Below are 23,553 nucleotides of genomic sequence, written 5' to 3'. Positions count from 1 at the left end.
GGTGGATACAAACTAGTACATAATGTATGATTCCAGTTGTAAAAATTTTAGCTTTAGCAGGTGCATATGCTTGTGATAACATCTGTTTTAGTTTACCAGTTCTGCTGCAATAGAGTATTATACACTGGGTGGCTTAAAACAATGGAAATCTACTCTGTCACAGTTCTGGAGATGAGATGTCTGAAGTCATGGCACTGTCATGAACATGCTCCCTCCTAGAGCTCTATGGAAGATCCTTTGCTTGTCTTCCTAGCTTCCGGGGGTGGCCAGTGGTGCTTGCTGCTCCAAGACTGGCAGCTGCCATCACTTCATCATATGGCCTCTTTCCCCAAGGGTCTCCTCTGAATCAAACCTTTCTCTCCATAGATGGGCACCAGTCCTGAGATTCAGGGCCGTCTCCAATCCACTAAGACCTCCCCTTTAGTTGATAACATCTATAATGATCCTATTTCCAATGAGGTCACATTCACAGGTACTGGGGATTAGGACACTATCTTTCTCGGGCGGTGGGGCGGGGGGAGACAGAAGGCAACCCACAACACTGTGACCGCAGTCAAGACAGTGAATGCATACATCCCCACTAAAAGTTTCCTAGTGCCCTGACAGAGATGCTACTCAAAGCTGACAGTAGGAGGGTAGAAATCTCCTGCTGGTACCTACCGTTGGCCAAACAGATGAATGTCAATGAGCAACCAGGGCTGGGCAATGTGACCTGCCAAGGCCGTTCTTTGCAGTGCAGAGCAGAGTGGGGGAAGTGGGAGACTTTCCCTGGCTCTGTTTATTTTAGGATGAAGTTTCAGCAGGAAGCTGTGTGAGATCTGAGGCAGCTGAGAGTATCTGCAAAATGTCTTTGCCCTGATTTCAATTTTGATCCAAATAGGGAAGTAAAGGCCCACAGGGGCTGCTGGAGACAGCTAGCTAGATTGCTCTCACTCTCACAATTAGGACAGAGCCTAAGATCTAGCACGTGTTCAGTGAATACTTGTGGAATGAATTAATAAAAACATGTACGAAGGAGCAGAATGCAAAGTTTCCATAGATTATCAGGATAGAATGAAGGATTTCAGAGAAATTTCTTTTGTGCTGGTGGTCTGCTTTGAGCTCCTGTCTAGACAGACTGTGGGGCAGGTAGGGGATGAGGGTCACCTTCATTTACCTGTGGGGCCTTGAGTCAGAAGACGTGACTTAGGTAAGGGATTGCTATGAGCCCACAGTGACTTCCCCCAACCCGTTTGCCCACTAAATGTGGCTAGCATTCTTTACCACAACCGATAACAGCCCAGCCCCATACTCACACTGAACTCAGCCGCCCTTTTATAAAGGGTCTCCTGCTTCTCTATTAGATTGACTGGCCCCATCCCTCTCTCCCCCTCTGCTGGCTTCTGCTAACCTCCTGGCTGGCAAATCTGAGGACATGTGTTGTAAATCAGGCTATTACACACCTGAGAGAAAAGTTCTTCTCTGGAAAGAAGATAGGTAGATAAGAGAGAGTGCTAGAGAGAGAGATCTTCTAAGTCTCTATTCCATGTGGGAGAAAACCTTATTGCTGTTTCTAGAGTCTTACAAAGTTAATAGCAGCATAGAATTTGGGGCGCTTCTGAACTGGGTTGGGAGGCCAACATACCACTGACTTGGGGTCAGAGTGTTCTCATCTGTAAAACGGGGATGCTTTCCTTTACAGGGCTGTTTTGACTAGGTGACAGAATATACTGCAAGCAAGCAGCATGGTGCCTGAGACACGGTGAGTCCTTGGTCAAGGTCAGTTAGCACTCTTCAAACCTTTGACACTCCCGCCATGAAGAGGCAGGGTCTAATTCTCTTCCCCTTGGATATGGGCAGGTGATACAGTTTCTCTCTCCCACTTGCTCTTAGAACCAAGCCACCTGGCCCAGATGAAGCATTCTGGACGAAATCTCAGTTGAAGCCAGAGGCGGGGATGAACAGGACTCCAGGCTCCACCCACAATCTGACTTCAGCCACATTAGAGACCTCAGGTGAGAACTGCCCAGCTGGGCCCCCTCCAACCCCAGCACGGAGAGATAATCATAGTAAACGACTGGTATTTTATGGCGCTAAGTTTGGGGTGGCTTGTCGCTCAGCAAGAGATCATCTGAACCGTGAGAAAAGAAAAGCCAAAACCTGTGGCTGTAAATCCCCCGCGGGCCATCTCTCAGACCCCACATCCGGGACAGGTGCCGGCTCCCCGCGGGTGGCGGGTGAAGTCCACGGAGACCTACTTACAGAGCACGGGAGTCTGAAAGGCTTGGTGGGCGTGGTGAAGCAGGCGCTGTGAATGGGGTCCGGGTACCGGCCGTCGTTCCACTGAGCCAGGAGCGCGTCGCAGTAAATGGTCACCCCCGAGGCTCTGAGCGCGTCCTGCACCGCGCTCTCCACGGAGTAGTTGTTGAAGCAGGTGATGGTGGAAGTGGACGGGGGCTGCACCAGGTGGATATAGGAGCCCCTCACACCGATGTTTAAGAGCGTCTCCACTGTCGTGTAAGTGTCAATTGTATTCCCATAGACAATGACATTCCCTAGAGAAGGGGGAAATGCTAAGATATACGGTTGAAACAACAACAAAAACAACAACCTTCATAGTCAAATGGTAATGATGCCGAATTGTTCCCTATAACCTTCTCCTCTTTTCAGCTGCGGGAAGCTAGCGGTGTAACCTAGCAACGGTGACCAAGATAATTTAGTAAAGAATTGGCACAAAACATCCCACAAAGTAGTCAAGTACTTTTAACACAGAAGTAGGACATTCATCTATGGTCCTGTAATTTGAAAGTTGAAATTATGCTAAATGAAGCCATCTGGAAGAAAACCTTTTATCTGGTCTTTGTTCCCTAGTTGCTACACTTATTAAGGAAAAAAATTACTGAAGTTTGCAGTATTTGCAAGTTCTGTGTAAATGATGAAAAGGATATGTTTAGAAAAAAAAACCCCACACACATAGTCCTAGACATGATGGCACAGGTATTTTAATATTTGAGTGTTGAATTGGGTTGATTTCATGGAAATCTTTCCCTTTTTTAAGATCTAAAGACTAGAACATTCTGCTTTTCAGTAGATAATTTAATGAGGATTCAGATTCTGATTTTTGAGATTTAAGGAGTCAAGACCTGGCAAAAGGGACGGCAGGTATTCTTTCAGTCGGTAAGAATGAAATCACAACACAATCTTGAAAGATTTCGCTTGTGTAAGAGCATTTAGTTGGTAATAGTCTAAACTAGTTAGATCTTTTCTGAAAAATATTACAGAAATAATTACAAATGTTATTCTACTAATTTCATCAGTTTTAAGATCAAACTACCAAATGAAAGAAATGTATTACATGCCAATTACATGCTATTTTTGACACTGAATTGGCATTTTTACCTTTTTACAAGGGAATCGCTGTAGACTCACTAATCAGGCAACTTGTAACAATTTTACAACAAAATGATAGATTCATTGAAAATCTCTTTTTTTCCCTCTTGTTTATGAAATGGTATTAAGAGAAATTCTACAAGGCAAAATAAATGGTAAGTGTATTTATTCGATTTGGTTGAATAAATGATGCAAAAATCTATTTCCATCTAAAACTGAAAGGTGTAATGGCTTGCTTGTCTCATTTGCTTAGGGAAAAAAAGGAACTGGAATAACTTTCAGATAGCTTCTTTGAGGGTAACAGCATCTAGAAAGTTCTCCCATACTTCCTGTTGCTCAAATATGGAATGGCAAGAAGGCTCCAAAGCGGGGGTGGGGTGTGGGGTGTGGGGGTGTGTGGGGGTCCTTTCTTCCTGCCTTCACTAGGAGGCTCTAATTTTGTGGCTATGAGTCCCTCTCTATTCAGAGGCTCTAATGCAGCATTCCTTGGTGGGCTGCATTTTCCTTGGCTGAAAGAGTCAACATTTTGCTTAAATTACTGAGGCTTCCACCTGCTGTGAAACATGCATCATAGCTGTCTGGCACAACAAAGAATCAGCCTGCCAGGGAAGCTGAAACTTGAACCTGAAACTATCAAAGGCTTGAGGTCTTCTGCCCTTTTAAAATATGCATGTCAAAACAACATTCATTTTCAGGGAAACAAATTTAAGCATTTAGGCCCCCACACAATTCAGAATTGAAGATTTTTCCAGTCTCTTTCATGTTAGTTTCAAGTAACCATACTGTGAGATGGGCTTTATGATGAGAGGCTTATGGAAACCAGGGCAAACGCGATGTTGCCCTGGACGATCTCGCAGGGGTTGCCCCCAGATTGCAGGCAGCTGAAGAGGACATTGTTTTTCACCTCGAAAGGTAGCATAATTTATAACATCTCTCATATTTAAATTAGATGTTTAATATTTTAAATAATTTAAAATTTTAAATGTATCGATAGATATTCTAACTTCAGAATTTATTTGCCTATCTTGAAAGAAGGTGTAACGGCTTCAGTTTGAAACAAAATCCACCCCTCCCTTGGAGACTTTGGTCATCCTAATAGTTGCAATAATGCTGCATCACAAACCGCCCCAAGACTCCGGCCTACTGTTGTAGGTCAGCTCGCACATGGGCACACGGGCTGATGACGACTCATCAGACTCCACACTGTGATTGGATTGGGCCTGCACCATGTTTCATTCTCCTTGGACCAAGAGATACCTAAGGCCCATTCTATTTATGGAGAAAGGCAGGGGGACAGGACAGCAAGAGCAACTGCTCACTTTTCAAGCCTCTCTGTGCAGTAGAAGGTGCACTAACATTCCACCAAGCAAAGGAAGTCAGAAGACCAAGCACATGGCCAAAGGAGTGAGAAGCACACTCTGCCTGAGGTAGGAGGGCAGAGGGTGTGGCTATTTGCTGAACAGTAGTCCAAACTCTCACAGTCATCTTGGCCATTGGATAGATGCTTATGTGATGCCATCTTAAAGTTTTCATCCAAACATCTTTTATAAGATGGGTTACATATATTTCTCTCATTTCCCATATTAGAGTAAAATCTCTTTTAATATAATCTTGTACAACATAAATAAGAACCTGTCACTGGTCAAATCCCATCCCTTCACAAATAAAACAAGACCCAATGGGACGAAGTCAGCTCTGCCACTTCCATCTCTTGCCCTTTAAATGTTTGCACTCTGCAGGGGTGCTTGGCTGGCTCAGTCGGTAGAGCATGCGACTCTTGTTCTCAGGGTTGTGGGTTCGAGCCCCACATTGTGGGTATAGAGATTACTTAGAACAATAAAATATTTAAATGTTTGCACTCTCAGGGGGGATTATTCTTTCCATGATATTTGTGCAGTTGTGAGTTCTTTCTACATCTTTTTCACTTTTACTCGGTAAAGAATTTTTAGAGTCCATTTGCATTTATCTTGTGCCTCCAGGCCAGGCAATTTGGTACACAATCCATTATTACTTTCATCTTCATCAGTAACAGCAGCCTAAGCTATAGAGTTGTGACCTATAAATGTACACCTTAAATTAATGTAACATTGTGTGTCACCTGTACTCACACACACAAAAATAATATTTAGAGCTGTTACCAATAACATTGGCTTCACTCAAATGCCTGGAAAGTAATTTTTTGACAAGCTAACAGCAAAAATAGAAGCATGGACAAAATTCATAGGATAAGCAAAAGTCTTATGTTTTGGGGACTCTCTCAGAATAAACCTAGTAGAAAAAGATGTTGATTATTGATTTATTTCAGGACAAATATCAACCTAGGTGTAAAAATATGATTAAATATATTTATAGAAGTAATTTTCTAGCATGGTTGGGATAGAACTAGTGCTTTTGAAGCTCCCGTGTCAAGATCTTACCACAGCTTGTGGTTGTGCCTTGATCTAGGCAGATGTCCAGCCTCCACCCGGGGGAGGCCTCAGGGGGCCCATGGTAGCCTCTCCCTTTCCTTCCTTGTCCTCACCACAGTCTACATGCCTAAGACTACCTGTGAGGTGACCTCAAGTTGGCCCTGCCTTCCATGTTACCCCTGGAGCCTTGAATAGTATGTCACCTACGATGGGTATAACAAACCGTTTCCTGACTAGGCACATGGAAGAATGTTTGAGGTTTATCATACTGTTGATCATAAGTTAATTGGGTCTTACTTTTGTGCCCTCTAAAATATTTTTTGAAGACCAACCTTCCTGTGGCCAGATTTTCCCATTATATATATTTCTACTCGGTATTCACCTATAAAGTTGGCACTACTTCATCCAACCACAGGATAAGTTGTATACCTGAGATTTGTAAGACAGAGATAGGTTTCCCTTCACAATGTTAGATCTGGTTATTAGGTTTCGAGTAAGACTCCCCAAATCCTACATAATCTTAAACATAACCAAAATTGTGTGTGCCTGCAACACAACAATATAAAATAACACTTCTGCCATATTGGTACACTCTTAAACCCAAGGAAATAAAAATGTTTTATGGGAAAGCTAACCCTTGTATAACATGTTGTGACGGTTGGATCAAGTTTTAGCCGAATCAAAGAGGCAAAATGTGGAAAAAGGAAATGGAGAGAGAAAAAAGAGGGGGCAGAGAGACAGAAGAACAGAGAAAGCCTTGGAGATACAGAATTCCTTTGATCTTTGGGTATGCAAGAAGAAAGAGTTTTAAAGTAGGTGAAACACAGTGGTTGCCAGGGGAGGGGAGAGGATGGGTGAACTGAGCCATGGATAGTAGCAGAGAAAAGGGCCTTTCCTGTGGGAGACGCTGGGTCTGACAGCTTTTTCCCACCCAGAATATATGAAATGGGGTGAATGGGGTTCCATGAGTGCCAAACATCCTGATAACTGGACAGAGGGGTGAGGAAGCCCCAGGTTATGTGGGACCGATGATATACATACATGTATGAGATGCCTTTTAATGTTAGGTAACTTCAGTTAGCCAGAGATTTACTTTAATGATGAATTTCTACCACTTAGTGTTTTATAACTCCTGTAGCCTTTGCAAATGGTTAAAAGGAGGTAACACATCGCAGGGACCTCCTTCACATAACTGGGATATCATATATATTCTTCTGACTTTTCTATGCATAAGGGATGCAAATAGAGTGGGAAAGCTGGGGATTTCCCCTGCCTATCAGTTTTATGCTAAAAAAAATCTGGCCACTGTCTTCCCCACAGCTCAGTTAATCTAAGGATATGAAATAACCCGTTTTTGCACTTGATCTGATAGGTGACAGAGGTAGCACAGTGGGCTGCCCTGCTCTGAAATGGCAAGTGGGATGGGACGATTAGAACAGTCTGGGTGAATTTTCAATAAAGGCTCATAGACGACAGCCATGCCGTTTTCATGGAAGTCCAATTTTTGTTGTTTCTTTTAGGGAATCAATGATGCATTACTAAGGTTACAGATCTGAAACAGGAAACAGCACAAGGAGGGCATAGCACAAAGAGGACCCTATGAAAGCTCCAGAAGTAAAGGCTGGCAAGAGGAGCACGCAGTCATTCCCTTGCAGGTAACCTGCAGCCACCTTCCTGGTGAAACGAACAAGGGGGCTGCCAAGAGGAGAGTGGGGGTTTTGGTATTGACAGCCCAGCTGGGGAGAAGGAAAGTGAGGTCTCAAATCACCCTCTGCAAGCCATTAACTCTTCACCCCAGATCAAAAAAGCACTAAGACTTGTCACTTAAAATGCTGGCAGAAATGGAAAGGTGATCTTCTTGCTTTTTGATACATGCTCTTTGAAGTTATAAATGAATACACTCGCAACTTCGATTGTGATCACCAAAGTAAGGCAATGATCTTTTAACATTTCAACTACCATAATGCACCTAGATTTTGGAGGTTCTTCAATTTATCTTAATCAGAGGGGAAATGAGGCCAGTTTCATCATCCTAATTCCTGGAGGAGATAAATACTAGTTTCAGAAGTTAGATAATTTCCTAATATTTATTTATTTAAAAGATTTATTTATTTGAGAGAGAGTGAGAGAGAGCATGGGTGTGGGGCTTCAGAGGGAGAGAGAGAATCTCAAGCAGACTCCCTGCTGAGTTCTGAACCTAATGTGGAGCTCAGTGCTGGGGCTCGATCTCATGACCCTGAAGTCATGACCTAAGCCAAAATCAAGAGTTGGACACTTAACCAACTGAGACACCCAGGTGCCCCCCAAATTTACCAATATTTAAAAGTAACATGGCAGGGCACCTGGCTAGCTCACTCAGTTAAGCATGAGCCTTCATCTCAGGGCAAGATCCAAGGGTCCTGGGATCCAGCCCCATATTGCAGTAGGGGGGCTCTCTCTCCCTCTCCCTCCACCACTCCCCCTGCCTGTGTTCTCCTACTCTCTCTCCATCAAATAAATAAATACAAATCTTTTTTTTTTTAAAGTAATATGGCTTTATAGAAATGAAATGCTTAAGGTGATCTCCCTGTTAAACTCAAAAAATAAAATATGGTTTTATTAGACACGATTTGCCCTAAGAATAATGGAACAACCTTTTTAACATTTTTTTCAGTAGATGCTAAAAAAGTTATTTCATCCTTTTGAATTAAAGTGCTTTAATTTTAACTACCTATACTGTAAAGATGAAGGATTCTTAAAGATTTTATTTATTTATTTGACAGACAGAAATCACAAGTAGGCAGAGAGGCAGGCGGAGAGAGAGAGGAAGGGAAGCAGGCTCCCTGCTGATCAGAGAACCCGATGCGGGATTCGATCCCAGGACCCTGGGATCATGACCTGAGCCGAAGGCAGAGGCTTTAACCCACTGAGCCACCCAGGCACCCCTAAAGATGAAGGATTCTTCAGGAAGAAAATCATGTTGTGAAATGAAGAAAAGGAAGAGATTTCCCGATTTAGTAGACTGGGCATGAAGTCACACCTCAGTGTATGTATATGGTCTGTAGAAGTCAAATCAGGGTTTATGCACGCCGATACTGATAAGCATTTTTTTCCTAGTTATTATATGTTTAAGGCTAGAGAAAACAAAAACAGTATGTTACATTTACAATTTATGTATTTTTAATTATGTCTATGTGTATTTACATAGTCCATTGTATTTAACGAAGAATATTTCCCTTTTCCACTTCAAAGGAGACATAGAATGATTATGTATGACCTCATTCATCCTCAGAATAGTCCCAAAAGATATGTTTTACTATGTTCTTCAGAAAACTGAGGACAGAGAGGTTAAGGATCTAGCTCTAGGTCACACAGCAAGTAGATGGTTCAGCAGAAGTCAGACCTGCTGAGTCTGGTTTCGGAGTGCTCATACCACTCTGTTACATGTGTAACACACTTCTAAAAAAACAAACAAACAAACAAATAAACAAACTCTAATTGGCATTTAATCTGTATAATTAACTTAGGCAAATAACTAGATAATGAAAGAATTTAAAATAGATATCATAGAATATTAGTAAATTATGAAATAAACATCCACTTTAAAAATATCATGTCCACAAATAGACCAGAGAATGTTCTTTTTATTTTTCATAAGTCGAAGCATAAGATTTCCATGACCCAAGCCTGACCTGTCTCATTTTGCTCTGCCAAATAAAAAGGGAAGACTGTATTAGATATAACATAACAAAGGCTTTGCTCAGTGATTCATGCACTGGAATTTTAATGTTATGCTTTTCCTAACATGCTTTTAATAAGGCAGTAAACTGTATTTAGCTAACGATGAAAATAATTGATCCATTTCAGGCCATTAAGGCTGTTTTATTTATTTATTAATTTTTTACTTTACTTTCATCTTACTTTTCATTTTCATGGAAAGTACAGAGGTAATAGCAGATGAATTTCAATTAGTTTCAATTAATGCCATAAACTGTTGTAATGCATTAGGTTGCCGGGTTCCATCTGAAACCCCCATTGGAAACCTCCCCGTTTTGTTTGCAGTTGAAAGCAGCATTTGAGCCTGTGATGTGAGCTATTTTCCAGGACAGCGGAGCAGTTCTAATAGTTTAGGATAATTTATATCTATAAGCCTAGCCAACTCTGGAGCCCAGAAAACGATTTCCTTCAGACTGGCGAATTCCATCACAAAACCACCATTTCTCCTTTGGAAGCAGAGGCAGGCAGCAAAAAATAGTGAATGGGGGTCGGGGCAGGGGGGCAGGTGGACAGTAGTGATGTTTTGGGACCATATCTATAGTTTTAATGGGCAGACATTCCAGAGTTGACTTCCTCCAACTCACCATTCATGGCTTCTGCTACCCAGCATCCACCGGTCCTTCTAGAACAATCCCATTACCATCCCCAACAAACAAGCCCCTCCCCTCAAGTCCTGGTACTTCAGCCAAGTCAGGTCGGGGGTGTCCCAGGATTCAATGTGTGATTCCCTGATGGACTTGTGACCCAGTCATAGCCACAGAGACACAGGAGATTTTTTTCTCAGACTTCTGTAGGAAGGACTCTGTCCTCAGCTCTCTCCCGCCAGCCCTGCCATGAACTATTGAGCACTGCTAGAGCAAAAGCTACCTATCATGCAAGATGTCCATATTCTTCCTGGTGGTGTTATGGTGCCAGGAAGAGGAAGCCAGGGCTGGCAGGCAGAGCGACAGCAATGGTACAGACACGCAGCCCTGCTCAGCTTTCATGAAGGGCCAGGCTTCCAGTTTCTAGCTTCAAACACCATCATTCCGTAACCGACTGGAGTAGAAGCTAGAAGTGTCCACAGCAGCCCACACCTGCCTGCATGACCACCACACCTGCCTGCATGGCTACATGGTCTTCCCCAACCTGTTCCTTCTGGATCTCTTTCTCCCTACTTAGATGGGGTGCCAAGGACGGGAGGTTCACCTTCCTAAGGTGTTGTTTTGTGCACTGATTATTCCTCTTCACTAGTTCCCCAGCCCCTAAAAAGTAACCAGTTAAAGGACACCGGGGAAGCTCAGCTGGTTAAGCGTCTGCCTTCAGCTCAGATCATGATCCCAGGGTTCTGGCATCGAGTCCTGCATCTGGATCCCTGCTCAGCACAGAGCCTGTATCTCCCTCTGTCTGTTCTCCCCCTGCTTGTGCTTGCTCATGCACTCTCTCTCACTCTCTCTCTCTGATAAATAAATAAATAAATAAAATAATAAAAATGTAATAAAAAGTAACCAGTTAAAATTGGGCGTGGTTGGGCCCTGAAGTCTTCCACCAGCTGCTCTCCAAGGGTCTGCCCAATACAATTCACACTCTCTCTGTTTACTTATCCTGCTCTTCTTTAAGGCTGAGCTCAATCCTCTTTCTCTAAACTTCAGTTTCCAGGACTCTTATGATGGACACCATGCCTCTCTACAACTGGACAGGCCCCTGGTGAACACGGATCCCCATTTTTTGTGTATACTGTGTCCTAGACCGTGCCATCACCATGGGCTGAGATTAAGCCCTGAGGGATCTTTGGGGCATAGCAACAACCCCATCACACATAGGAGTAGTAACGCCAATGGCAGCCTATATTATTGATATATATATTGATATATATACATATAGATATTTGATATATATATATATGCAGCCTATATTATTACACTTATACTCTGTATGACACTCTGAGTTGAGCATGAAATATCTTATTTATTTCATTTAATCCACACAGCAACCCATATGAGGAAGATATGATCTGGAATGGGACTAATTCAATTCAAGTCTGAATAGGACTCTAATTGTGGAAAAGCTATGAAGAGAAAGAGCTTCCTTTAGGCAAGAGGTTAACAGTTTACTTTCTAACTTTTCTTACAGGAGAAGTCATTTGAAAAGGAGCACCACACAGAATTGAAAGAATCTGGCAAGGCTGAGTTTCCCTGATTTCTCCCAGAGCTCTGGGGCCCAGCTTCTGAGAGTTAAGAGCACCTCCTTGAGAGATGCCCTGGGAATGGGAATGTCATTAGCACTAGACCTGGGGGAAATAGCTTATATTTAAGACAAGAAGCTCATTTCTACACACTCTTATCTTGGCTGTTCAGTGGCCAAAAGCAGGCCCGCAAAGGGGTTTTGTGCAGTGGCAGATGGGAGACATTCTTAAATCTTCCAAAAGCATTTATTTTCCTTTAAGCGGACAGCAGAGTGACACCACCTCTGAGAAGTAGTCAAGTCATCAGAATATCACAGATGCTCTTCCCCCATCTGACAACCAAAATCATGGGGGAAAAAAAAAAAGGAAACTGAAAGAGGGCACAGTGTTTGTTGCTCTGGGATTTCTAAATTCTCTGCCATAAACATTCAACCTCAATAACCTGTACTGTCACTTTCAAAGACTCCTACCCCCTCCTTTTTTTTTGGGTCAAAATGCTCCTTCTTCCTAACATCAAAAATAGGCAATTGTTCGAAGTTAAAACACTGCATTATGCTAGGATTGGTGATAGTCCTAAAACACACTGTGTATTTTGTACTGAACCATGCATGGACTTTTGTGCTTTCTGGGAGTTTAAGTTACAATTGGAGACCTACACGTGATGAAATGGTAATGATTTGTTACAAATCCTATGCATAAAAGCAGGTTCTGCAAACTATGTCTTCATCAACTATTTTTGTAAATAAAGTTTTATTGAAACACAGCTTTGCCCATTTATTTATGTATTGTCTTTCTTGCTGCAATGGCAGAACTCAGTGGATAGGACACAGACCATATGACCTGCAAAGTCCAATATATTTGCTACCTGAACCTTTACTGTAAAAGTTTGCTGGTCTCCAAATTAAGAATTATTTAAGTCTATTTAGGTTGCAGGGCAGTGATTAAAAGATGACTAAAATACTGAAACAGTTTTAAACACATACATATGCAAAACTGAAAATAATCCAAGTTCGGAGGGAAACAGGAAACATACTTTGACAAGTTTTAAATCTGAGTCTGGTATATATCTACATATCCCACCTCTACCCACAGGTTCCAGACACACTTGGTTTTATGAGTTATTTCTGTCCAACGTTTAGACCCTATTTCCATATTTCAGACCCTAGAAAAATACAGAAAGCTTCCAAAAAACCCTTGGTGAGACTAGAGTACCCTTAATTCCCCAAACTAGACATGTAAAGCTTATAAGAGAAAATCATAAGCCAATCTCACTTACAAATTTAGATCAAATAGCCTATAAAACATTAGCAAATTGAATCTAACAGTGCATTGATGGTCGCGTGATACCTCTTTTTTTATTTCTAATGGACTAAATGTAGTAACTTAACAAAAAGTCAAATAATCCCTAGTCTTCCACACAAAGTCAGAAGAATATGTATTTAACTTTAATGTTAATTATATTAATAACATAATTAAAATAGTACTTAAATAAGTACATTAAAGAGATAAATATACTTAATTTACATATGGATCCCCAGATGACAGGCTCTTAGTGTTTTTCACCTCCCCAGACCACACGGAACCCCAGCCTGGGCAGCGTAGAAGCTAACTGAGTTGCCAAAGCTCCCCGAGCTGTAGGCTAACAAAGCGGCTGCACTTGGTCATCTTCAAAAACTTGACTCCCAGGTTTCAATTAAGGACAGAGAGGTAGCCAGGCCCCATTCTGGTCATCTTGCTAGTCAACCAATTTCAATTTAATCCAAGCAACAGAGAGGAAGATGCTTGAGAAAACACTTTTGAGTGGCAGAGGCATTTGTTGAAATGGTTTACTTTCTCGTTTTGATTCAAAAAGTGGCATGCAACTCGAAAACGTGTGTTTGTGGGAAGGACTGTGCACACACCACCAAGAAAGAGAACAATGGATCAGGAAGGGAAGAAAAGAGCCCTTCCAACGCAGACCTTTCTTTTTTTCTTTTTCTTTTCTCTTCACAAAAGGAGACATATTTTCCATATAATTGCTAAACATGTTTGCTTATTAAATTATTCTTTAATTAGTTAATGATTTTAGCCATGCTTTGCTCTTCGGTTATTCATTTTGTGTAATAAAATAATTATAGATAATTAAACTATCTCGAGCCTTTTTCTTTCCCCCAGCAAACATGCTGGGTATCCAAAAATGACAACAAGTTGTAAATTAATCTGGAAAACAAAGCATGACAGATGAATGATTTGGTTGGAATTAATTAGGCACTAATTATATACTGGAACTAGATGAAGAATGAGACTCATTATAAAAATAAAAAGCGATTCTGCAAAGAGGAACAGTTAACCAACATCCTTACCTTCTGTGATGATGGAGTTGTTCCTTATCCAACTCAGGGCCTTATAGCAATCTTCTTCATCGTTGAGAGTGAAATGATTGCGAGGAACTTTATCAGTGTATCTCTGCTTCCCGCTGTTTGGAATCTCTCTGTTTGTCACGTGTTGACTAATATCAGCCCCTGTAGGGCACGGGACCTAAGGTATGTTACAGAGACATGCTTATTTTGATGGTAGTAAGGGAAGCATGGACACAGCAAGAAATACATTTGTGAATTTAATAAAATAAACATAGCAATGTCTGATATAGATATGCCTTTTTCAGTCATTAGATACAATCAGGTTTTAATTGAAAAATAAAACACAAAAATCAGGTGAAATGACCACTCAGAGACAACTCTTAAAAGGCATCACTCTGGTTATCTAATGCCACATAATGAATTATTCTAAAATTCAGTGGTGCAAAAAACGACCATTTATGAGGCTCACACATTCTGTAGGTCAGCAATTCAGATAAGGGCAAGCTGGAAGGTGTCAGAGACCTCAGCTGGGAAGACTTGTAGGTTGTAGGTGACTTGATGGCTGGGGGTTGGATTCATCTGGAGATAAACCATCTCACTCCTTCCCCCCCCCTCTAAAAAACATGCCAGGTATTCAAAAATGACAGCAAGTTGTCCTTATATGTCCAACAATTGATGCTGACCATGGACTGGGATCTTGGGGGGATTGACCAGAGCAGCACATGTGGCCTCTCCATGTGTCTTGGGCTTCCTCAAAACATGGCGCCTAGGTTCTGAGGGCAAGAGTCCTGAGGGAACAAGTACAGAGAGCTCCATGTTCTTTTCTTTTCTTTTTTTTTAAAGATTTTATTTATTTATTTGACAGAGAGAGATCACAAGTAGGCAGAGAGGCAGGCAGAGAGAGAGGACGAAGCAGACTCCCTGCTGAGCAGAGAGCCCGATGCGGGACTTGATCCCAGGACCCTGAGATCATGACCTGAGCCGAAGGCAGCGGCTTAACCCACTGAGCCACCCAGGCGCCCCTCCATGTTCTTTTCCAACCTAGTCTTGGAAATCTAGGAGTATCTCTTCTACCCTGTTCTATTCATGGAGATCATCATCAAAGCCTGGCCAAGATCAGGGAGAGGGAACCTAGACTCCATCTTCATGCAGGAGCGGCAAGGCCATGGAAGGGCACATGGAATCGGATTTGACATAGCCATTTTTGGTAAAAACTAATCTGCACAAAAGCAATATACTAGGGGCTGAAATCCAACTGCACAGAGGGGTGAGTCAGAAAAGAAAAGGAGGGAAGTAGACTATTATTTACTTACAGAAACTATAGAAATATTCTTCACTTTGTCAGAGAAATATTCTCCCTCTCCCTCTGTCTTTCTTCCTTCTTCCCTACCTCCCTCTCCTGTTTCTGTTTCCACACACAACCCTCCCAGCATAACTTCTGTTCTCTCCCTTTTGACACAGACATGAGTGGAAGCAGACACTTTCCTCTAGTAAGGGAAAGCAACAGTAAAAACATAATAAAGGCTAACACTTGTCTTCAGTGTCAAGGATACTGTGGCAAACTCGAAGGCTCCATGCCCTGGCCAGAGTCTGGTCACAACTCAGCTCTGTACAGTTGGTGCCAGGGTAGAGTATGGGTTCAGTGTGGCCAGATCTGGAAATACCAGGTACTTTTCTTTTTTTAAATGTGGACTCAAGTTTTTCATTATTTTGGCTCAAATTAGATTCAAACAAATGCTACCATGACAGCCAAGTAAAATAGCACAGTAGCATGAGTATTCCCAGTGGGCTAGTACCTAATCCCTCTGATTTTTTATTTGGTGACCAGGAAAGATTAAGTGGAAGATAATGAGGCCAGCACCACAAGCAAGACATAAAGGCCATGTAAGGTCTCTGTTAGAAGGCTTACACCGGCTGCCTTGTGAAATCATGGTGTGAGGCCCATCAGCTGTGAGGCAGGGATCAGTTTACAGCGATGATGGGCAAAAAGTTCACTTGCAGTAGAGACTACTGTGGGTGCAGAGGAGATTCTTATTCCCTTGACCAGTGCAGAAAATACATTTTATATGGGGTAGATGGGAATGCCGGCTGTGCTTGAAGAAATGGGGCTTCACTAAGTCTCAGAGTACATCTAGGAAACTTTTTGGTTATGTCCTTCCTCAAAATAAATGGTAAGCCCTGTAGATTAATGTGATGCACTTAATTCATTTTCAAGCTGATGAAATAGCTTAAAAAATAATCAATTTTAAAACCTAGATGTCCTTTCTCTATAAAGAGCCTGCAGTAAAATTATATGTAGTAAATATAACAATTGGGAATTAGTGGTCATTTACCACAACAATAATTGTGGAGGTAAAATTTTCTTATTAGCAATATTATTTGTTTAGCAAAATCACACTAAATTTTGGTATTTTTATATTCACAGGTATTATAAAGCAGTCCACATAATGCTCAGGTAAATGATTTGACTTGATTTTTTTGAGTATCTACCATCATTTTAATAATTGTTTCGGCATGTCCTATGACAATTATCCTGACTTTCCTCAAAAAAAACCCTAATAGCACCACCCCTATGTTCAGCTTGTTCATACTGCCTTCATACTTCCCTCTGTTACTATCACTGGTATATCTGCTTGTCCTTCAAAGTAAAAAACAATTCCAGATTACAGCAAACTCAATGGCCTTGCTCCACAGTATGGCCCCTGCTGAAGAGACAGAAAAGGAAAGAAGCATGAAGAACCATGATGGGTGGAAATCAGGCACTACCAGAAGCCCAGCTTGTGTTTTAAAAAGAGGCTCTGAGACATGTTCCCAGCAGCTAAGTCTTCCCTGGCTGGGAGAACAGGAAGGACGCCTTCACAGACACTTGTGTTGGAATTTCTGGAAGCCACCCAGACCACAAAGACATCCCTACAGCTCTTCATCACACATTCATTAATGCAGTACTCACTGTCCCAGTCCTTCCTCACAATGAGAGGCTTCTCATGACCAGACACACACATCGAGGCTGGGGTGACAGCGTCACAGGAGACCCACTCAGCAATTCAACATCCGTCTGAGAAGGAGACTCAACATCAGGAACCACATCTGTGCTCATCTCACAGACTGTCTCAGAGAGGTTTCCTCCACAGTATGGACCTCAGGGCTGTTGTTCACAGGCCACTCAGGACTACTTTCCACAGCTGGTGGGACTGAGGGTGTCTGTATTCTCAGGAGACACAACCTTGATCTGCAGAGGAGGTGGCTGTTGCCATAAATCGATTCGAACTTTCTGAGGTGGAGTTTGTGGCATGGCCTGAGGTGGGGGAGCCTACTGGGGATGGTCACTTGCTGCTAAGTAAGGGGCTGAGGTATGTGTTGCCATGGAGAGCAGGGGGTGTTGTCAGTGTGGAAGCTGCTGCTGCTGCTGCAATACTGAGCAAGTGATAATTTGGCCTTGTTGACTGGGCTGGAGAGTGGCTGCACTGGTTTGACCTGGATGGATCCCCTGGGAGGTCACCACTGTGGTTGGGATAATGGAAACCATCCCTCCTTGAGATATAGTCATAGAAGAGGGCAACAGCTGTTTGGTAATAACCAACATGGTGACATGGAGCTAAGCCCCAGCCCCAGAAGATGCTTGGTTTGCCACATAGGAGGAAAGAGTGGAGTTAACAATGGGAGGGGACAGGGCAAGGGGCTCTGTTGAGGCTGGTGCTGGAGACGTTGGGTCAACAGTAGCCACAAGAGGTGGAGGAGTCTGTGACAGCAGCAATGGGTCCAATTCTCCTGTTCCCACAGTAGCCTGACACTCTTGAGTGTCTTTATGTGCAGTCAGAACCTTCAGATGCTCTTTCTTGGCAGCTTTGGTTTTTCTCTTACACACCTGATTTTGCTCCTCACTAAGACTATCCCACATGGCGGCCACAATTTTTGAAACCTCCCCAAAAGTGGCACTGGGATTCTGTCCCTTGATGGCAGCCTGGGTATCATGGAAGACTAAAGCAGATGCTGAATCTGGCTTCTGAGGTTCATTAGGATCTTTCTTTTTTCTCATCTTTGGGGCCTTCTGCTTTTTTCCTGATTTCACAACTGTCTTCTGGCTGGTTGCCTCTGGAAATCCTCAACACCAACCTCGTAAAGTGAACTAGTAAGTGAAGTGGTGGCTGAAAGACAATTTGTGGGTGACTTGGCAGGTGGCAGAATGCCACCTAAGCTCAAACTGAGTTGAGAACTTGGTTCAACTGATAAATGGTGGTCAACTGGCTATGCCCCATCGCACCAGAGGCACGTCTGTCATTGATACATCTATTGTAACAGGTGGGCTGCACTTCTACTGAGCTCCTAAAGAGTGGTCCAAGTCCATGGTCAAGCCCCCAGTCAGGAGCCTCCAACCTTGCTCCATCAAGCCATGGGTCATGGCTACAGGCATATCCAATGTCTAGACCCCATACTGGGCTGAGAAGCTGCCATCCTGAGAGGGGGAGGGGTTTTCCAGGTCTTCAAAGTGACCAAACACATCTGAGATAGTCAGTGAGGGAACAGAATCCAAGGAGATAGGTGGGGTTTCAAATACCTCATCTCCCAAGCTTGGTGTATGGAATGTCCTGGCACCTGAGAGGAAGGGGTGTGAGGACCCTGTGATCATCAGGTAATTGTCATTTCCTTGGCAAACTCCATCTTTACACAATGGCTACCACCATCTCTGTCCCCTCATCACTCCCACCACTCCCATCAGTGGTGAATGACTTTAAATACTGAATGCTGTGCTTTGGAGGTTCAAAACCTCACCAGAACTCCAATGAGCACTGGAGTATAAAAGAAAATGTTATTATACCCATTTAGTAGGGCATGCTTTAATTAATTAGGTAAAGTCCTTGGCAGAAAATGGCAGGGCTAAAGAACAAATTGAGAGCTATTCAATTTATAAAATGTTCAATGAGTTATTATTCCAAATAACAAGTGTTTAGATAAAAACAAAAACAAGGAAGGGGAGGGGCAAAGAATAAAGTCTAAAATGAAAATCAGCTTACCTACTGTGATCCTAAAATGTCATTGCATTCTGATAACCTGTATAGTTCTTGTGTGCACTGGAATGTGTGGGATTGTTTTTACACAATTCTAAATTAAAGAATTAGAGAAATTAAAGGAAAATTAATGAAAGTATTTTTCATATTTATACAACGGGATTTTCACACACTCGGCAAAACTGAAGCTAGGATTGTAAATCCCAAGGCCAATTAATTTGTCCGCACAGAACTGAGCAGAATTCAAAAAGTGATAAAAAGGTCTATGAAAGAAAAATCACATTATATCCTCAAAGTAAGGGGGAGAATAAGGTTTAATAGGAGAGCATGAGTGTATTTCACCATCCAAACTAGAGAGCATTCTGCCATTAACTAAATTGCCACTAGTGATTGGTGAGTAGTGGATGAATTCTCGACCATTCCATCAGATGACTGGAAATTGAACATCCCAGCATCCCTGACTGATGGGAAACCCTTGACCACGCCATTTCCCTTAGCAAGTGAATAACTTATTATGTCAGTGACTGCTGGTGGCCTCCTCAATATTCTGTCTCTTTTTGTTTGTTTGTTTTTAAAGATTTTATTTATTATTTTGACAGGGAGATCACAAGCAGGCAGAGAGACAGGTAGAGAGAGAGATGGGGAAGCAGGTTCCCCGTTGAGCAGAGACCCTGATGTGGGGCTGGATCCCAGGACCCTGAGATCATGACCTGAGCCGAAGGCAGATGCTTAACTGACTGAGCCATCCAGGAACCCCCCTCTTTTTTTTTTTTTTTCTTAGTAACAGATTCCTGTTAAATACACCCAGTCGAAAAACTATATTTCCTAACTAGTGACCTAAGAGGTGGTCAGGAGATTCATAAGCAGGAATCCTTGTATGGGGCAATGGGAAAAGTCATTTTGCTCTAGTCCTTTGTCCTTCCTGCTTCTTATTAATGGATGGCTGGAGCCACAGCAGCCTCCTCAAGATGCTGAGTATGGAAGCCACATGAAGATGGAAGAGAAAAGACAGAAGGGCCTGAGTTTCTGATGACATCAAGGAGCCACCTTCCCAGACCTAGGCTGCTTTTGTCCAGATATTTAAAAAAAAAAAAAAGACTTTTATTTACTTATTTGACAGACAGATCACAAGTAGTCAGAGAGGCAGACAGAGAGAGAGAGAGGAGGAAGCAGGCTCCCCGCTGAGCAGAGAGGTCGATCCCAGGACCCTGAGACCATGACCTGAGCCGAAGGCAGAGGCTTTAACCCACTGAGCCACCCAGGCGCCCCTGTCCAGGTATTTTTAATGAGAGGAAGAAAGGAAGGAAGGCAGGAAGGAAAGGAGGGAGGGAGGGAAGGGAGAAAGATGTTCCAGAATTTTTGTGTTGTGAAGACTTTTAAAAACCACCAAATGTAATTCCTGGATAACATCTGTGAGAGAGGGGAGGGCGGGGAAGGGAAAGGAAAGAGACAGAGAAAGTAGGAGAGAGGAGAGACGGGGGCAATGGCAAAGAACTCACAGTCTGGAGCCTGCCTTTAAATCCCAGTCTGTCACTTGATGTCCTCTGACCTTAGACAAATCACTTCCGCATCACTGCCCTTTGGCTCCCTCATTCATAAAATGGGGATGAATCTTACCTTTTGAGATTTACTCAATTTACTCAATTGATGCAGAGAACTGCATCAACTAACATGTGTGGCGTCCCTCAACGTCTCTTGGGTGTTCCTATGACCTTTTGAGGGTCCTGGCATGCCTCACTCGCTGTCTCTTGGGCAGGACATTCCCCCATGGAGGAGACCCTGATTTCTTTTTTTTCTTTTTTAAAGATTTTATTCTTTTGAGAGAGAGAGGGAGAGTGCACAGTGAGGGGAGTGGCAGAGAGAGAGAGGGAGAAGCAGGCTCTCTGCTGAGCTGGGACCCTGATGAGGGACTTGATGCCAGAACCCTGAGATCATGACCTGAGCTGAAGGCAGTCGCTTAACCGACTGAGCCACCCAGGTGCCCAAGACCCTGACCCATAGGAAGGTGTTTCGTAGGATGAATAAGCACTGTATTCTCATTGCTTCTGGTGGTCTGTCTTCCATTGTCTTCCCAGGTCCATGACACACAAGTCTGAGCTGTTTTCTATATTGTACACATCCTTCAAGTATTTGAGGACAGCCATCCTGAATCTTCACCCCCGTGGCTAAACACCAGAGTCTCCAGATGTACGTTAGCTTGACTTTTCCCATCTTCAATGTGACTGCAAGAGCACATACTCCAGGCACCTCTGTTTTTGTGACATATTCTTTGGCACGATCATGTTCAACTTGTAATGAGCTCATCACATCTATATTGTTGTCACAAACTATACCCTTTGTCAACATTAGTGCTTTTCTTTCTCCAGTTAATTTTGCTTTGTTGGATACTAATTTACTAATACTAACTCAGATGACTCTTACCTATCTTTTTTTTTTTGGCTCTTACCTATCTTAACTATCACTTCATTTTGAAACTTTGGGTGTCATTTCTTTTTGGTATTTGTCTTGTACTTTGAATTTGGTACAGACACAGAGGCTTGCTGTTGTAACAGCAAAGTATAAAACCACAGCATTCACCATTGCAATTGTTTTTTCCTAATGCCATTCTGGTTTATACTTGTTGAAAGTACTGTGGCTGTTTCTTTGTTTTCCTCCCTGTGTGTTTTCTCCTGTCTTATCTCCTTCGAGGTTTGGAAGGGGAATATACTCACGCTATTCAAAAGCATTCATTTGATCTTATTCCTCCTATATGTAAGAGTCAAGACCCAAATATTACCTTTGGGTTTCCTCTAAGGCAATTCTTACTTGTCCCTGGCCACTTCTCTCCCTATTTTCAAACAACTTGGTCTGGATTAGATTTAGATTAAGATTTGTTATTACTAATTTTGCATTTAGTCTCAGACTTACCAGCAGACTTACAGACTTTTTAATTGTTTGGTTCTTGTCATATATATATATATTTTTTAAATACACACACACACACACACACACACACACACACACACACATATATATATATATGATCTTATCTATCTGACACAGATCACAAGTAGGCAGAGAGGCAGGCAGAGAGAGAGAGAGGAAGGGAAGCAGGCTCCCCGCCGAGCAGAGAGCCCGACACAGGGCTCCATCTCAGGACCCCGAGATCTTGACCAGAGCCGAAGGCAGAGGCCCTAACCCACTGAGCCACCCAGGCACCCCTTGTCACTTATCTTTTTAAACAATTGTGAAGTCCTATATTTTCCTTTCTGCCTTGCTTATTGGGAGTACACGTGAAAGAATGAGGAAGATCATTCTTTTGAGAATGATTATACACAGAATAAGAGATTTTTACTGTGTTCAAATAGGAGAGACTTAGGTGGGCATATAGTTATTGAATCACTACAGTTTCTTCAAAATTCTATGAGGCTAAGTTCATGTTCTTGTGCCATTTCCTCCTGGAAAGGTAAGTTTTGGGTGCCTATCTTCTTTTTTGTTCTATTTGTGGGGGAGGGTTGGTAATCTGTTATTTTTCTCCTGAAATTTGTTCATTTCCCCCCTACCATTCCCACAGAACCAGCATTCCATCAGAATATAACACCAAAATATAACTGGCTGAGAAATTTTGTCTTTGATTTTACCCGGAATATATGCCTGGATATGGTGTTTAAGTAAGGAAAATTTTCTTCTAGCATATCTTTACTATCTTTATTCTATTTGTGAGGGTGTCTTCTTTGGGTAAAACAATGATCTACAAGAGACACCTTCTCGTTTCTTATGCCAAAGGTATCCTTTGCCCTTTGCCCTCTGACTCAGCCCTCCAGGGGAACTTTATGCTTTGTCTTCAGCCTCCACACTAGACAGCAGCAGTCCTGTCTCTTGACAGGGATTTAATTTCAATCCTTTCTTACCCATCTTCCTTTTCATCTAAGAATTTCACGGCCTTGTCAGCTCAACTTCTGATCTTCAGATGGCTTCAGCTCCCATTTCAGAGGAAATGAATGGTTCCTGTAGTGTGTGTGTGTGTGCATATATGTGTGTGAATCACACATTTTGGAATTTGTCAAGCGTGTGTTCTTTCTCTGATTTTTTCCAAACGTGGTTCTCTTTCCTTCATTCCATGGTACCCTTTGGTTCCAGGTGTCTCTTGCTACACAACAAACTCAAACCGAAAGAGTGGCTTAAAACCACTATTTTATTACTTTCCATGATTTTGTGGTCCAGAGATGTGGGTAGGGTTTGGCTGGGCAATTCCTTTATTCTATCTGTTAACAACAGAAGTCACTTGGTAATATTCAGCTGGTGGGGGGGTCAAAGATGGCTTCATGCACATGGTCTGTTGCTTTGTCAGTGATAGCTGGAAGGCTGGACTCAGCTAGAACTGTCAGCGGGAGAACCCACGCATGGCATGTCCAACATGGCCATCACAGGGTAGGCAGCTGGACTTCTTCCGTGACCTCTCAGGGCTCCAGGAGCCACTGCTGTCACAAATAAGGAGACCTTGCGCGGCCCTTTGACCCAACCTCAGAAGT

General features: G+C 42.6%; 1 protein-coding gene and 1 long non-coding RNA gene across 6 annotated transcripts in view; one reads left to right on the top strand and one right to left on the bottom strand.

The window, feature by feature from the left end:
- The window catches only part of CFAP61 (cilia and flagella associated protein 61), a 296,197-nt gene that overhangs the window by 79,730 nt on the left and 192,914 nt on the right, over positions 1-23,553 (bottom strand). For all 5 annotated transcript variants that reach the window (XM_059134156.1, XM_059134153.1, XM_059134154.1 and 2 more), the window contains 2 exons: positions 14,040-14,214; positions 2,242-2,534 (listed from right to left, as the gene is read on the bottom strand). In XM_059134156.1, coding sequence (XP_058990139.1) covers positions 2,242-2,534; positions 14,040-14,214 — 468 coding nt within the window. The remainder of the gene's footprint in view (positions 1-2,241; positions 2,535-14,039; positions 14,215-23,553) is intronic.
- On the top strand, positions 2,410-12,038 carry LOC131808179 (uncharacterized). The gene is made up of 3 exons (XR_009344708.1): positions 2,410-2,496; positions 7,298-7,432; positions 11,646-12,038. It is a non-coding gene; the product is annotated as an uncharacterized LOC131808179 (long non-coding RNA).

Source organism: Mustela lutreola, chromosome 9 (assembly GCF_030435805.1).
Source record: "Mustela lutreola isolate mMusLut2 chromosome 9, mMusLut2.pri, whole genome shotgun sequence".
Classification (NCBI taxonomy): Eukaryota; Metazoa; Chordata; class Mammalia; order Carnivora; family Mustelidae; genus Mustela; species Mustela lutreola.
This window is presented reverse-complemented; position numbering and strand designations above follow the sequence as displayed.